The sequence below is a fragment of the Mustela lutreola genome, chromosome X (assembly GCF_030435805.1).
Source record: "Mustela lutreola isolate mMusLut2 chromosome X, mMusLut2.pri, whole genome shotgun sequence".
Lineage (NCBI taxonomy): Eukaryota > Metazoa > Chordata > Mammalia > Carnivora > Mustelidae > Mustela > Mustela lutreola.
The window spans coordinates 13,704,089-13,719,116 of record NC_081308.1 but is presented as its reverse complement, the minus strand read 5'-3'; the positions used below and the strand labels follow the sequence as shown (position 1 = coordinate 13,719,116).

The 15,028-nt window shown below is 41.2% G+C and overlaps 1 protein-coding gene across 7 annotated transcripts; it reads right to left on the bottom strand.

Moving 5' to 3' along the window:
* Positions 1–678: 678 nt before the first annotated feature.
* Positions 679–14,575, bottom strand: SCML1 (Scm polycomb group protein like 1). Of its 7 annotated transcripts, none has more exons than XM_059158470.1 (8): positions 14,178–14,575; positions 9,997–10,145; positions 8,667–8,747; positions 8,110–8,187; positions 5,082–5,186; positions 4,142–4,682; positions 3,842–3,993; positions 679–2,426 (listed from the first exon to the last, which is right to left on the bottom strand). In XM_059158470.1, exons 2-8 carry the CDS (start codon positions 10,024–10,026, stop codon positions 2,292–2,294), a joined length of 1,122 nt encoding a protein of 373 aa, XP_059014453.1. In that variant the 5' UTR covers positions 10,027–10,145; positions 14,178–14,575; the 3' UTR covers positions 679–2,291. The 7 variants fall into 7 exon arrangements, with proteins under 7 accessions (XP_059014453.1, XP_059014454.1, XP_059014449.1 ...); XM_059158471.1 differs by lacking the exon at positions 14,178–14,575 and adding an exon at positions 13,853–14,141; XM_059158466.1 differs by lacking the exon at positions 14,178–14,575 and having other exon boundaries at positions 9,997–12,934.
* Between the last annotated feature and the right edge of the window lie 453 nt (positions 14,576–15,028).

Sequence of the window (15,028 nt, the reverse complement as noted above, 5' to 3'; positions counted from 1 at the left end):
AAACCGGATGGCCGAGAGCAAGCGGGTCTGAATCACCCAAGTCCCAGACAAGCACAGTGACACCCCATTCCCGCCACTAGAGCATCAGCCCTGGAGGCTCAGTGGGGACCGTGTCAACTGACAGACGTGCTGCTGCAGTGGGAGGAGTTTGTGGGCCTGAAGGCGTGGAGCAGAAGCTCCTGGCGTAGCCGAGAGGGGCAAGGGGTCAGGTGCGGAAGGCGATGCAGCCCCCGTCCTGAGCCTCTCCTGTAAGCTGGGAGAGCTGAAGGCAGAAAGGCAGTGTGGCTCCTGGCCCCCGGTGACAGAAGAGCAGGCAGACCACCAGGGAGACGTAGGAGCTTGGGGACGGGGACAAGATATGCGGGAGCCCTGGCCTCTTCTAGTGCACTCGCATCCTCGGTACCACTGCGAGCGGCAAGTGCTGAGCACAGACACAGCTCGTGGATGGAACTTCGTGCTGCTCCCCTGGGGGCTCGTTTAAGGTCCTACAGGAGATCAGCCCTTCGCTGCTAGCGACCTGCTTACCTGTAGAATGAGGGCAAGTGTTAACACTCGACTATCTGGATGTGCACGTAGACAACCACAAGCTTGGTATAGCGTTTCTTTATCAACTCTAATACATTTGTACATTAATGTCATGTAGTGAAAGCAAACAAAATCAAATCTGAGGCTTTAACATTATTGTGGTTTTAAAACTTTATTGTATTTTAAAATCTGAAAACTGTAAAACATAGTATTCATATAAACACCTGAGGACTGTTCAACTGGGCACAGCATCTTCACACAATTTGAGAGAAGATCAAGTTTAAAATAGAATCTTGTCTTACAAGAAACAACATAAATGAGTAACATAAATAAAAGCACCTTTTAACAAGATGCTTTTAAGTCACATATGCCCAGTAAAGAATTGCAGTTGTTTATAAAGCACACTTGGTTTTTGAAAAAGAAGATGTATATTTTTGCCCCCGGTGAACATTTTATTGGCATTTATAACAAATGGTTCATACACTTAGCACCAATTCTCACAGCTTATAAATATTATATCAAATGTTATATAACATAAAAAGGTAATAAATAAGAAAACAATGAACAGGTTTCACTTGAACATTCTAATTTTCTAATTCTTAAAATAAAGTCCAAAATGATAAATCAGAGCTAATGTAGTTTTCAAAGTTTAGTAGGATAAATGGCTCAGAAAGCAAATGAACTAGAAACATTGCACAGGACAGAGAGCTTCCCTGTATGGAAACGCTGAAGAGTCAGCTGAGAGGTACTAGTGATGGCAGATGATGTGAATATTTTTAACAGAATAAAAACATCTCACTGGATATAGTTCATCTTTACCTCTGTGAAGTGCAAGGTGCTATCCTTAAATTCAAAAAGAAGACTTACTTGTGTGTATACTTCAGATATAGAATAAAATATAAATATGAAACAGTATCATTATGAACACAGACAATAAAATTTTATCTTTCAAAAATTTGGACATAGGCATCTTTATAGAGAGATGGGAACAATGAGTGCCTAGTGAAATGTCCAAGCTTAGGTAAAATATGTTAAGTTGTAAACTAAGTATCTCTTGCATAAAATGACGGTTCTAACAATTTATCTAAAAATTGGTAAAAATACTTTAAGAAAGCTTGTAAGGTTGCCTTTTTTTCTTTAAATAGAAACAAATACAACATATATAGAAATAATAATAGAAAGGAAAATACTTTATATGGCTTTCCCTTTTGGGAAGCTGGTAGAATATGAATTGAAGCTTGCAGTAACAAACATAAAAGATTTTAGAAAGATGCTATCTATAGTTGAATCTTTAAGTTTTCTTCTAAGGAAAATCCATGGATTTATTAGAGAACTTTTCAGGCCCTGATATTTTCTCTTTGGGATTCAGCTGTTTTGGTTCCTTAGATAAAGATGAACAGAAATTAGAGGTGTTTCTGTTTCCTGTGTGAAGTACAATTGTAAACTATGCAATAAAAATAGTAAAAAGATATAACGAAAAAACTCCTAATCTAAGAAACTTCCAACACTCACATGTTAAATGGCTTCTGAAAGAGTAGACCAAACTATAGTGGAGTTCTGAAATTCTGGACAGAACATAGTTTTAGAAGAACCTTCTACACAACAAAAACTTCTAAGGGCAGAAAAATGATTTTACACCAAGATGGCACTGGTCTCCCCTGAATGAAGATAGAACTAAATTGACACAAACATGTTTTCAGTTGACAAAGAATTTTTCTTCTTTAAGCTTATCAATGTAGTGGCACTAAATTGACACAAACATGTTTTCAGTTGACAAAGAATTTTTCTTCTTTAAGCTTATCAATGTAGTGGCACAACTTCACGGCTGTCCCCAGCTTCAGCCCCATGTACTTAATCATCATGTCACTCTTAAGCAGTAGCAGAGCCTTTCCGTCAATGTCCTACAGACAGAAGGAGAAGACAGTGATTAGTTGATAGGTTCATATTTTATCAGAATGGTCCTTTCTTCATATTATATGAACATGTGATACCAATAATAGAGCAGCTCCTTCCAGATGTATATTCTCTGAGTATACACCTGCTTGAAGGAAACTATTAAAAATATAATTTGTACAATGAAGCATGGTTTGATCATTTATAAATTTACCTTGAATGTTAGGAAGAAAATTTAACCTAATATCTTTTTAAAAATGTATATATTTATTTGAGAGAGGGTAAGCACAAAGTAAGGGGGGGCAGAGGGAGAGCAAGAAGGGGAGCCAGACACAAGGCTTGATCCCAGGACCCTGGGATCATGACCTGAGCCGAAGGAAGACACTTAACCAACTGAGCCACCCAGGCACCCCTAACCTAAAATCTTAAAAATGTCCTAAGCATCAAACTACCTACCTTTAAATATTGTGTTGAATAAAATACTGCATATCTATGACAGATTAAAAACTGTGAATGGTAGAAATGGATTTCAGATGGCCATTAGTTATCTTAGAACAGCCTGGAATAAGAGGGTGTTAGCATCCATACGAACTGTACGCGTGCTATAGAGTGCTATCTTGATGTTGAAAGCTAATCAGTTAGCTGTCTGCAGTTGATTAGATGCTTAAAAACTATTTTCTTGCCATATCAAAGAGGGTATGGCTACTAATTTTATTCATCAGGAAACACTACAAAAATATGATTTCATAGTCACAAGGCATCCTCCTCAAGTTCTTTACTAATAGTCTGACTGATGTTGCTAAAACATATTACTTCGTTTTTACAAGTTCTGGTCTAAAAATAAAACTGTACTGTCTGAATAGACCTGAAACCCCTTACAGTGCTGCCTTTGTCAGGCACTTTCTGTACTTTTCCTACTAAGTACAATAAAAATTAGAACTTATAAAAAATGTAACCCATGATGTTACTTTGTAAATGGATGAGGCTATCAGCACCTCAAACCATCAACAACCATATAAGGTTAACAGAATTGAGCCAAACGGGATCAGTTGCTGGCTTCATTGGGCATCATAACAAAGAGGACACCCTGTCACACTGTTCCTATTTAAATCCAGCCTCTACCATTTAAGGAGCTAACTTTGGGCCAAGTAACCTTTCTCACACATGGAAAATCGGTTGCTAGCGTTCCCCTACCATCCACACTAATCGGTACCCAACTGAAGGGCCTGCACAGAGGTCATTCAAAAGCATTATGGCATGGGCACCTGGCTGGCTCATTCCTACAGCATGCGACTCTTGACCTTGGGGTTGTGAGTTCAAGCCTCCCACTGGGTGTAGAGCTTACTGAAAGAAAGAAAGAAAGAAAGAAAGAAAGAAAGAAAGAAGCATTATGGCAGGAAAACCAAATAAAAATATACATTACATGTTGCCTGAAAAGGTCAGCGATGGGGGTGAGTGTCTGAGGATCTGTTTGTTTCAGAAACTGGATCACTTCCTCCACAGACCAGGTTGAAGGGTCATCCGAGAAGCTTTGTTTTAGGATACCTGGCTCAGTTCCAATTGGTGAACTTGTAGCTTCAATGGGAGAAAAAGACAAATCAAAATTGACCTGATCATTATCCCAAAAGAAGAGATGTTAGGTAGGGAGAAATGCCCTTGCATCAAGGACGTTGAGGATTATAGATCAAATAGTGCTACTTGTCATGTGTCATTTCACACTCACCAAAGTTGGGCGGGATACAAAGAGATGAGGCAGTATGGCCGAGGCACTTATTTTCCATTAGAGCTGGGTAAGTCATCATCTCAGGGTTATGCGTCGGACTGGGCTCACCTTGACCCAGAATGGATCCGGGTGCTACTGTACAAGCTCGAGTAGGTGAGAACATGTGGCTGGTATTGGGCCCTGGGCTGGGATAGTAGGGCACAATGGTAGAGGAGCCCTGAATCGGATCATCAGGTGTGAAATATGGCTGGTATGAGTGTGATGAATACACGGAGGGAAGTGTTGGACTCTGGCTCAGATTCGGCTCCTGCTCCTGGAGGTATGACTCTGGATCCCGTTCTGGGGACCCCACCTCTGAATGGTAGGGTGATCCTATAGGATTGCTCGGGGAATCATTTGGGGGCCTTTCCACCGGCATAGTTGGGCTATAACTTTCAGGGTAAGAGAATGAAGAAGGAGGTTCCTTCTTCCTCATTTTCTGCAATCTGATCTTTCTGGAAAGCAGGTAATTATAATTTTTATAAGCATATCCAAGTGGCTTCTGAAATGACACAAACCCAGCATAAACTAACTGTCAGTGAGTAAAAAAGGAAATAAAATAAGTAGTAAATATAAATTTTTTTCAGGAAATACTGCTTTACATTACTAAATATATATGCTCTATTTTGATTATATGATTTTTGTTCCTCTTCAACCCTACATTTTAACTGAATTTTATACATTGTGCTTATAAACATAAAACTATTCATTGTCATACACTTTTCAAACCTAAACTTAAGCATTTTCCCAACAAGTTTCAGTCTCCCATCTGCTGCTACAGCAAGAATCATTTGGCCTTGCTAATCTCATAGTTAATAGTTCTCTCTCATTTCTAACTCAATGGCATCTTTAGAAGCAAGAGGTCTATTGCAGTTGTGAAAATATGTTTGTTAATACTCACGCGATTCTGCCACAGTGATTTCACACGAAAGCGGTGGATTTTCGAAACTTTTCCATGAATGACATCAAATTTCTTATCCAGGTTTTGAATAGCATCATAGATGACCTATTATAATATAAGCTATTAATAATTTCGATTGTAAAAGTAACATAAGAATACCAATAAGCCAAATTTTGACTGCTAGAAACAAAGAACAGTTCTCAAGCTGTCAAAACCAGATGCCTGGTTTTGGTGACACAGAGCGGAGCTGATGGGAGATAAGGAGCCCAACCTCCTACTCAACAACTCCAGGCCATGCGGGCATTTTAAAAAGCTTTAATACTGGAAAGTAAATGTACCACCATTCTTATAAGCCACCATATTTATGATGGAGTCGTTTTATATCAAGGAAGGGGCTATTTTAGGAAAGAAAGCTTCAAATCTGCTAAAAAGGCCAAAGAGCCTCTTTCCATATAACCATGGTGAGAACTCAGAGGCAGTGGGCATTCTGTGCTGGAAAGAACAGTGAGCCAAATAGAACAGACGTGACTTTTGGCTTCAAAGTATTTCAAAGGTAATCAACAATTAACCTTATAAAACCTTCCAGTATATGTTCCCTATTGGCCAACCAGGTATGTGGCTAAAGAAACCTGAGAATTTTTCAAATACACAGAAATTTTATTCAGGCCAAAAATACACTTAAGCAGGAGGCCAGGACCATTTCCTTATTCATTCACTCAAACATTTATTGAGGGCCTACTTACTACCTCTTGGAACTGCTTTGCCAGGTGCTGGGACTGTGGACAGAAAGGAAAACAGGAAAACGACGAGAGCCTGCCCTAAGGAACAGCCAGGTGAGTCGGGGAGAGAGGATTTCAATAAAGTGATGGGCAGCCTAAAGCAGTGGTTTTCAAAGTGTGGTCTTGGACCAGTAGCATCCATGTCTCCTACTGGCTTGTCGGAAATGCCCCATCACCCACACCACACCTGCTAAATCGGGAACTCTGAGAGCAGGGGCAGCGATCTGCTTTCACGAGCCCTCCAGGTGGTTCTGGTGCATGATCAAGTGACCCAATGACCGACAGCACTGAGGTGAACCGTGCAGGCTTTAGGGGAACACGCCTGGGTGCAAGGACTAGCGTTCTGCAGCTTATCAGCTGTGTGACCTTGGGCGAGTCACTTAACTTCTCTGTGCCTTAATTTCCTCATGTGTAGAATCCAGATGAGAATCTTAGAGTTCTCTCAAGGACAAAGTGAGGCGCTGTGGTGTGTTAGTACTCCCATCCTAACAACAATACTACATGACAACGCGCCCAGTAGTGCTCAACCATCCATCAATAGTCATATTATTGCTGTGACTCTGATGGCTACGACACAGGTAAGAATGGGAGGCCACGTGTGCACAGAACAGGAAGACCTAACCCAGGCTACCGGTCGTGGCAGTGTTGTCAGAGGAGATGTCCCCATTGAGGACTAAAAGACGAGACGGTGTTCACCAGGAAAGATGCACAGAAGGGCAGAGAGGGCAGAAGGAACAGTAGATTCAAAATACCCAGAGAGAACACAGAAGTCAGATGTGTAGACAGTGAACATAAATGACGTTCAAAGAGCCGGCTGTCCTAAGGGAAGGAGAGAGAAGGCGTGACAGAAAGAGGGACCGGAGGCCCCACGTGGAGGTGAAGCTGTGGGAGGGATGCGGAGAGTGATGGAGACGGAAGCCGAAGGGCCAGCAGGGGGCCACTGACCAAGGGAAGCGTCCTGGCACAGGGAAAGAGGCTCAGAGGCAGAAAACAGGACCGCCTTCGCCATATAGAGGGAGATGCCTGAAGGACAGATCCCAGCCTAGTGGCTGGCTGTGGGGAGAGGAATTGCGACTCAGAGGGATTTGAGCCTCACGCTCCACCCCACCTTGGCCTCCCTGAAATAAGCAGCGAGGGCCGGGCCCTCCGGAGCTTGCGGGGGACGGAGAGGGAGCTGACCAGAGTGCTGGCGAAGGGCCACGGGACAGTGGAGGGATCCCGGCAGGCGCCCCCTCTGCTTCCCAGCCTGCACAGGGCTGGAATCTTCCTGAAGAGGACACTGGGCAAGGACAGAAGAAGAAAAGACGGAAGTGTACAGCGACCGGTCTCGGCCGGTAAGGGAAGGAGTTGAAGAAAGGAGAGAGCTCGCACGCCGGGAGAAACGGGGAGGATCCCCGATGGTCCGTTTCGGGGCTGGGATGGGACACTGGGCACTTCTCCTCCTCCACGTTCTAGCTCACCACATCTGGCACCATCGCTCAGAAAGAAGGCCCTGGCAGAGCAGTGGCAGCCCGGGGGTCGTGGGTGCTTACATGAGGCAGGCCGGGAATGGCCCCCCTGGAAATCCGAACCCCCCCCTCACCGCCCACCCTCCATACCTCCTTCCCCAAAGACCTGCTATGTTCCTTTGAAGCAGTCCATTTCTGCTCTCAGTAACAGTGATAAAGACTCACCTAAACGTGCTTTACTTAGGTGGCGTAGCTCATCTTAATCCAACAAACTTTGTATGTTAACAACTACTTTTTAAAAAATAAACTTCCATTACCTCTAGAGGATGCAGCTCACAAAATCCTTGATAATTACCCCCATCAATCTCTACCAGCATGCTAACTTTTACAAAATCCCCTCAAAACTACGTAAGATATACTCTTTAAAAAACAACAGTATGCTGCCATTTTTTCAATTGAGAAATCTCAACAATGTATTTAGACACATACTAATTTTTTTCTATATCAATTTCTTTCAAAGATTTTGTAAGGAAAATTTAATCAGTATCAAATAACATAACACACATTTCTTCAGTTAATGGCTTTTAAAACAAAGCTATAAAACGTACATATTGGTATTTCAAAATTTTCACCTGGAGGTACTATTCTAACTAGAAATTATTAAAAATTATTACAATGAAGGGATAATGTTAGGTAATTTGATACAGCAAAATTTCAATTAATTGTATACTTTTACATGAGATAAAGGGAATTTTAACTTAGTATTTCAGTAAACTACATTTGAGAAACAGAATTTTGTACCTGACAATGGTTGAGGACATCCATAATAGTTTTTTGTTGTTCTTCATTGTAGGATGTGTCAGACATCACGGTTTCCTGCTAATATTTTAAAAGTTAAGTAGTTAATGCTTTACTTTTATAAGAGCCAAATTCAACACCAGGAGGAAAGAAACACTTTACATTTATTTATTTAAATTGTTTTTATTTGTCACCAACTTTTCAAAAGGATCCAGAAGTCTTAATCTCAAGCAGAAACAAAATAAAGCTCACATTAATACGAAAATGAAAATGGCAACTGCTAATTGAGAGAGGAAATAAGAATTGATTATATCAGAAGGACCTAGGTTTCAAATTTTGTACTAAAAATGAGTATAAGCTGCTCTGAACTTCCTACTACCTAAGGAAAAGGGAAGTAAAATGGTTATATGGTTACTGTCTAGTGAAAGGAAGCAAACAAGTTCAGAAGAGACCTGGGTTTGAGTTTAGAGGAACTCCACAGTATATGAAGAATTTAAACCTTTTTCTTTAAAATGGTTAAGTGTTAATATATCTGGCAAGTGGCAATTAACATTACTTACATTATTGACATATGCAGTATTTGGTTCATATGCATAAAGAACAGTGTTATCATCATCATAAGCAGGTATTCGTGTTCTTATCTAAGGAAGATGTATTAACAAATTAAAAGGAAAGATGAAAGATAGAACTGAAAGAAAAACTGAGGACTTCAATTTCACTTTTAAGATGCTCCAAAAGCTATTGGTGAATATCAAAGGACCTTTGTCCACTGTAAATACTATGACTACATGAAAAGATGTACTTGCAAAACTGTTTTCTTATTATCTGAACTTAAGGGATCTCTGAAGATATCATTTACATTTAAGATACCATTTTCTATTGAGCTTAGCCTCTTGTGTAAGTCAGGGTTGAAAGACTAGTCTAGGAACCTGGCAAGAGAACTGCTGCAAACCTAAGTATTTTTAACCATGAACAAGGAAGCAGGGTACATGGCTTTTGATTTTTAAATAATCCAACAGTGCCACTCTGTGGACAGAAGAAGAAACACTTAAGCATCTACTTTTCTTGATAAATTAATCACCTTAAAACTTTTTTAATAGGACAGTTTATAAATAAATGAATATACAACAAATAAGCATTAGATTTCATTTAAATACAGTGTTCTAAGAATTAATTATAAACTACAGGAATAATGTTAAAATAAAGACAGAAGCTATGTAGTCTTTGTTTCAAAAAGGATAACCAAAACAATATGGAAAGGGCTATAGATTAGTTCTATTACCATGTATATTGGTATATGCCAACACTATACAAGTTGGTAAATGCCAACATGTATAGTGCCTTGTGCTTTTCAAACTTCTTTCACATACTTATGTCAGAAAGCAATTCTCAGTAGGCAGTTAACATTATGTCCAAAAATGAAAAGGTACTGGGGCTGACAGAAGTTCAGAGAATTGCCCACAGCACTTAGGTGGCATTAATACCCACATCCTTATTTAAGTAAAGAAATGCTTTTTCTGGTAAGCCAAATTATATATAGTTTAATAATCTGTATTTTTACTTACCTTCAGGAATCAAGAAACAGCAGAATGTGACAGAATTATACAACAGCACAATCAAACACAAACAAACAAACAGCACTGTTTGGCAAGATTTTCATAGAGTTACTTAAATTAACCCTATGAGCTAGCAGAGCAGCTCCTGACTATTTACCTGATAGAAATGCTAGTTCACAAAAAACTTGTACATGAATGTTTGTCACAGCTTTATAGACCACTGTCAAAGCTCATGAAGTTATTTCTGAATTCCACTCAATGAAATTAAATTCCATTTAGAAAAGAAATAGAGCACAGTGAAAAGAACAAAGACAGATTTATTTGAAATACAAACCACATCAGCTTCACTGGAGCCGCTAGACATCTTTTTTGAGCAACAGCAGCATTCCACCTCCTCGGAGTGGGCCCTACTTGTATTTAAACTTGCTGGTGGGTTTATTTGTGAAATTGCCTGATCACCCAGGGCTGGTAAACCACCTACTCCTAAAAAGCAAGACATAAAAAAGTTACTTCGCACATTACCATCATCAACTTAATAGGGATATGTTCTCCAAATGCCAACTCAAACTGAACCGGAGTCTTGGCTGAATTTGAGAGTAACTCTTCCAGGAGTGACTTAGAATAAACCTTTAAAAACTGAAGAGCTATGTTGTCACACCTAGATATAAGGATCAAGATCACGCATAAATTCTAAATTGTGAAGTAAATACTTTACAACTGAAAGGCTACAGAGTAAATGCTGGAAAAAATGAACAAGAGAGCACAATTCCTAACTGCTTTTCGCAAGGCACTGAGGGGCACTCGGGTGGCTCACTCAGTTGAGTGTTGGACCCTTGGTTTCAGTTCAGGTCATGATCTCAGAGTCATGAGACTTGAGTCCCGTATCTGCTTGGGCTTCTAGTGCGTTGCCCCTCCCCCCGCTAGTGCTGTCTGTCTCTCTCCCTCAGATAACTAAATCTTTAAAATTAAAAAAAATTCTTTCTCCCCCCCCCCCACATTTATGCTCTCTCTCTCTCAAAAAAAAAAAAAAAAAAAAAAACCCAAAACCCAAAACCTCCAATTTCAGGTATAACTTCAATCTTTGTTTCTTAAATCATTTGTTTTATTCTGATTATAAGATTAATAATAAATAATGAAACTGTTGTGTTTTCATACAAAGGAAGCCTACAGAGCAATGAGAACGAACCAACTTTTGCTACACATGAGGAGAATCTCACAACCATAAACATGCGTAAAAGTCAGACACAAAAGAGAACATACTATATGATTCCATTGATCTAAAGCTCAAAAACAGGCAAAAATAATCAATGGTGGGATAAGTCTTCCCAAACCAATACCTTTAGATATACTGTAGTCACTCTAACAAGTTTCTCGTTTTCTATCTTGCAGATGGGCCATGGTCTACGTAAGCAGTCCCCAGTTAACAGATATCTGACAAAGAACACTGTGGAGCAGTCTCACACCTCTACCTGAACTCTCAAGGAGTAAGAATATTGAATTCAAATTTCCCAACTCTGATACTATTTCCTATAATCTCATTGTATTTCTAACAATTTTGTTTGATATTTTATACGTGTAATTTTTTATTACATATATTTTACTATAGAAAATTTAGAATATACCACAAGGTACAGATAGTAATACCGAACAGATTTTATAGCCGACCCTGTGCCAGGCAAGGTTCTAAGCACTTGTTAACTCATTAGTATTCCTGACAACCTTGTGGGGCAGGCTCTGTTATTTTATCCCCATTTTTCTTAAGAGAAAATTGAGGCTAAGCAAGTTTAAATAATTTATCCAGGTCTCATAGCTAGTAACTGGTACAGTTTGGCTCCAGAATCAATAGGCTTTACTTACTCATTATTAAAACCACCTGGAATCCCTTCTCTAACATTATCAAAATAAAACCCGAACTCCTACAATAGCCTCCATGGTCCTTACACAGTCAGAAGTCTCCACACCCTCAAGTGAGATCACCTTTTACCACTTGTCCCCTTGTTCTTAGCCTAAAATATTTACTTTCTGGCCTTTTATAGACAAAGTTTGCCACCACCGTTACAGACTCTTAAAATCAGACAATTCTCTACTGGATAATTACACTGCAGCCCAAACTTGGCTGTAGTTAGACACAGATGCAGCAGTCATTGAATCCACGACTAGACTCCAGACATTTCTACCTCTGTGGCACATTTATAAATCACCAATGTTGCACTCTTTGAACCTCTCACTCCTGTCATGACCTCTACCCACAATACCCTGCTGGTTCTCCACCTAGGAAAACCTATTCAACTTCAAAGCTCAACTCAAGGTCCATCTCCACAAAGCAAAGGTGCTAAGTCATCCCATCCAAAAGTGACACTGCTTTCCCCAAAGTACCAGAACACTCACACAGTAATGCTTTTGAGGTCATCGTTACCGAAAAGGAAACATCAAACAGCCTAAAGACCTTAGGTTTGGGGCCAGAATACCTCAGTTTTAGATCCCAGCTCCTCCACTTATCAGTTACGTGACTTCCCTGTGCTTTTTTTTTTTTTAAATCTGTAAAATGGCGATAATAGTACAGACCTCACACGGAGTTATGAGGATTAAATGAATTAATACACGTCAAGCTTTCACCATCACGACCGGCATAGCAAAGGCACCCACTGTTCGCAACTGTTATTTCATTATTTGGGTATTCATAACCTCCTCCCAACAGAACTATCTGTCATGGAGCACACGGACAATAAATACTCAGGGTCAAAACATGTAATTTTCATTCACATTGCACCTGTATACTGCAGATATACAACAATTTCTAGTAAACAAATTTTAAACACCAGGACATAATGCAAAGTATTGGACTTTAAAAATACTTTAATCCATATCCAAATTGCAAATTTTGCTATTTTGCTTCAAGCAGGTATTTAACCTCTCTGTTCCTCAATTTCTAAACTCGTGAAGTTGGAATAATTTCTACTTCACAGAGCTGTTTAAGACCAAATCATACAGTTAAGCACTGAGTATCATGTCTGGTTCACAGCAAGCACAGCATCAATTTTAGTTCCTTTCCCTTCTTTTCATAAAAAAGTTTCTGCAACAATTTCTTAGAGCCCAATCATGACTGGATTATGCAAAACTAATTAAAATAACTCATTAAACTCAAAATCCCGCAAAATGAGTTTACTTAAAATGAAGCTCGTTTGTATTTTACCACAGAAAACCTAAACTCTTGATAACATAAGAACAAGAAGCCATCTGATTTTTAAAAAGGCTTTTTAAAAGGCATTTTTAGGGGCGCCTGGGTGGCTCAGTGGGTTAAGCTGCTGCCTTCGGCTCAGGTCATGATCTCGGGGTCCTGGGATCGAGTCCCGCATCGGGCTCTATGCTCAGCGGGGAGCCTGCTTCCCTCTCTCTCTCTCTATCTCTCTGCCTGCCTCTCCGACTACTTGTGATCTCTCTCTGTCAAATAAATAAATAAAATCTTTAAAAAAAAAAAAAAGGCATTTTTAAAGGCATCTCAAAGGCTTTTAAAAAGGCATTTTTAAAGGCATCTCAAAGGCTTTTTAAAAGGCATTTTTAAAAAGGCATTTCAAAGGCATTTTTCAAAAAAGTCACTTGAAGATTCAGCTTCCGAAGTTCCAAAGCATTCACTTAACTCATCAACTGACTGCAAATGTTAAGGCTTCAAAAACAGCGTTTCACCCGACAACTACTCTACTGTCCGTATGGAACTTAAGCGACCACAAAGTTGCCCGATGGAAGATAATGCCGCCCAAACTGTATCCCATCACCCAGCACTGAATCGGGACCATGCCCTGTTTTTATGGAACGCCATGAAGAAAAACTGCTTGTAAAATCACTGTTTGTAAATATTAACGTAGTTTAAAACTCTAGAGCCGTCCTAATTTGGGGAGAGCGAGAGGAGGGAACGAAGCAATCACTAACGAAGTTATCAAACAATCATGCCTTTACTTTCTTTTGCCTCGGCGTTTATATACATATTCTATATACAATAAACCAGGAACACTGCACGATCATTGATCAAACGAGGTTACCAACAAAGCCTCAAAATCAACGTTTCAATCTCAAAAAAATGTTCCAACGAATCAACTCGCTAGTTCATCAGTTCTTTAAACTCAAAATTCTATATAAAGTCTCAAAGTCTTGGTAGTTCCTCGCTCCGCGCCCCGCGCCCCCGCCCAACACACCTTCGCTGAGGCAGCGAACGGACGGAAAACGAACTACTTCTCTCAGAAAGTCAGCACAAGTACTCAAAAAGCCGCCAAATCTCAAAAGCACATAACCGTGGCTCTCCGGGACAGGAGGTGGGAACCACCCCGAACCACCCCCCTCACCGCGATCCCGAAAATCAAGTTCTTTTCCTTCCCTCAGGACAAATCCTGTCCGGCCCCGCCCCCCTCCCCCCGCTCCGCCCCGGAGCTTCCCAACCGTCAAACCAAACCGTACCTCAGCGGTTTTTCGCAAACGAGGGGCAAGAAAGTTCAAGGGAGGAAAAAGTGCCACTACACAGACCTGTTCTGTCATCAGCACCTGCCACACTGCCCGCCGAAGGGCCCGAGGCCCGATTAATGTCAGCCAGCTTTCCGGAGTATCAACGGCCTAAGACCGTTAACTTCCACAGCTTCACCAACCGTCCACCCACCGGAAGTCGCGCTCGACCATATGAGGCGCTTGCCTCGAGGACCCCGGAAGCTCCGGAATACGCGCGCATCCGGGAGCACGCGGCACGCTTCGTGCTATTCACAGGGCTCTTAACCAATCCGGCAAGCGCCTGCGCAAAGTTGGGGGTTGGGGGGGAAAAAGGAACGTTGCTAGGGAGACAGCCGAGGGGCGGGGCTTCGCTTCCCATTGCGCGTCCAGCAGTGCCCGCCCCTGAACGTCTGTAGCTGGGCGTGCCAGTTCAGATTTCCGCCCGCAAAAGCTGGTGGGATTGGGACCCGGCACTAGAGCAGAGGCGCGAGCCTCCGACGCTGAGAGGTGTTTCTGCGGCTGCGCAGGGGTGCTGGCGCGCACGCGCGGGCTTTTCCTTCCAGCGCTGGAGAAGCTTCGTGGAGAAGGCTCTGCGGCGTGAGGCTGCCGGTTGCCTGGCCTGCCCACTGTCGTTGGTTGGTTTTCGAAAATTTTGTTTTTTTAAATGTAATTCTGTCTCTCTCCTTACCATCACAGACGTCGACTTTGGCTCTGTCTTAGGTGTGCTTGTCTTTGCTGGAATTCGAAGGAGACGGGCTGGGTCTTTAGTTGTGGAGGCTTGGTACAAACGGGGGAAAGTTATTTTAAAAAGTTGTTACCTCGTGGAAAGGTAACATAGACCCTGGAGCCAGATTTACAGGGGTTCACCCCAGCCCCAACATTTTGTCTTTCCA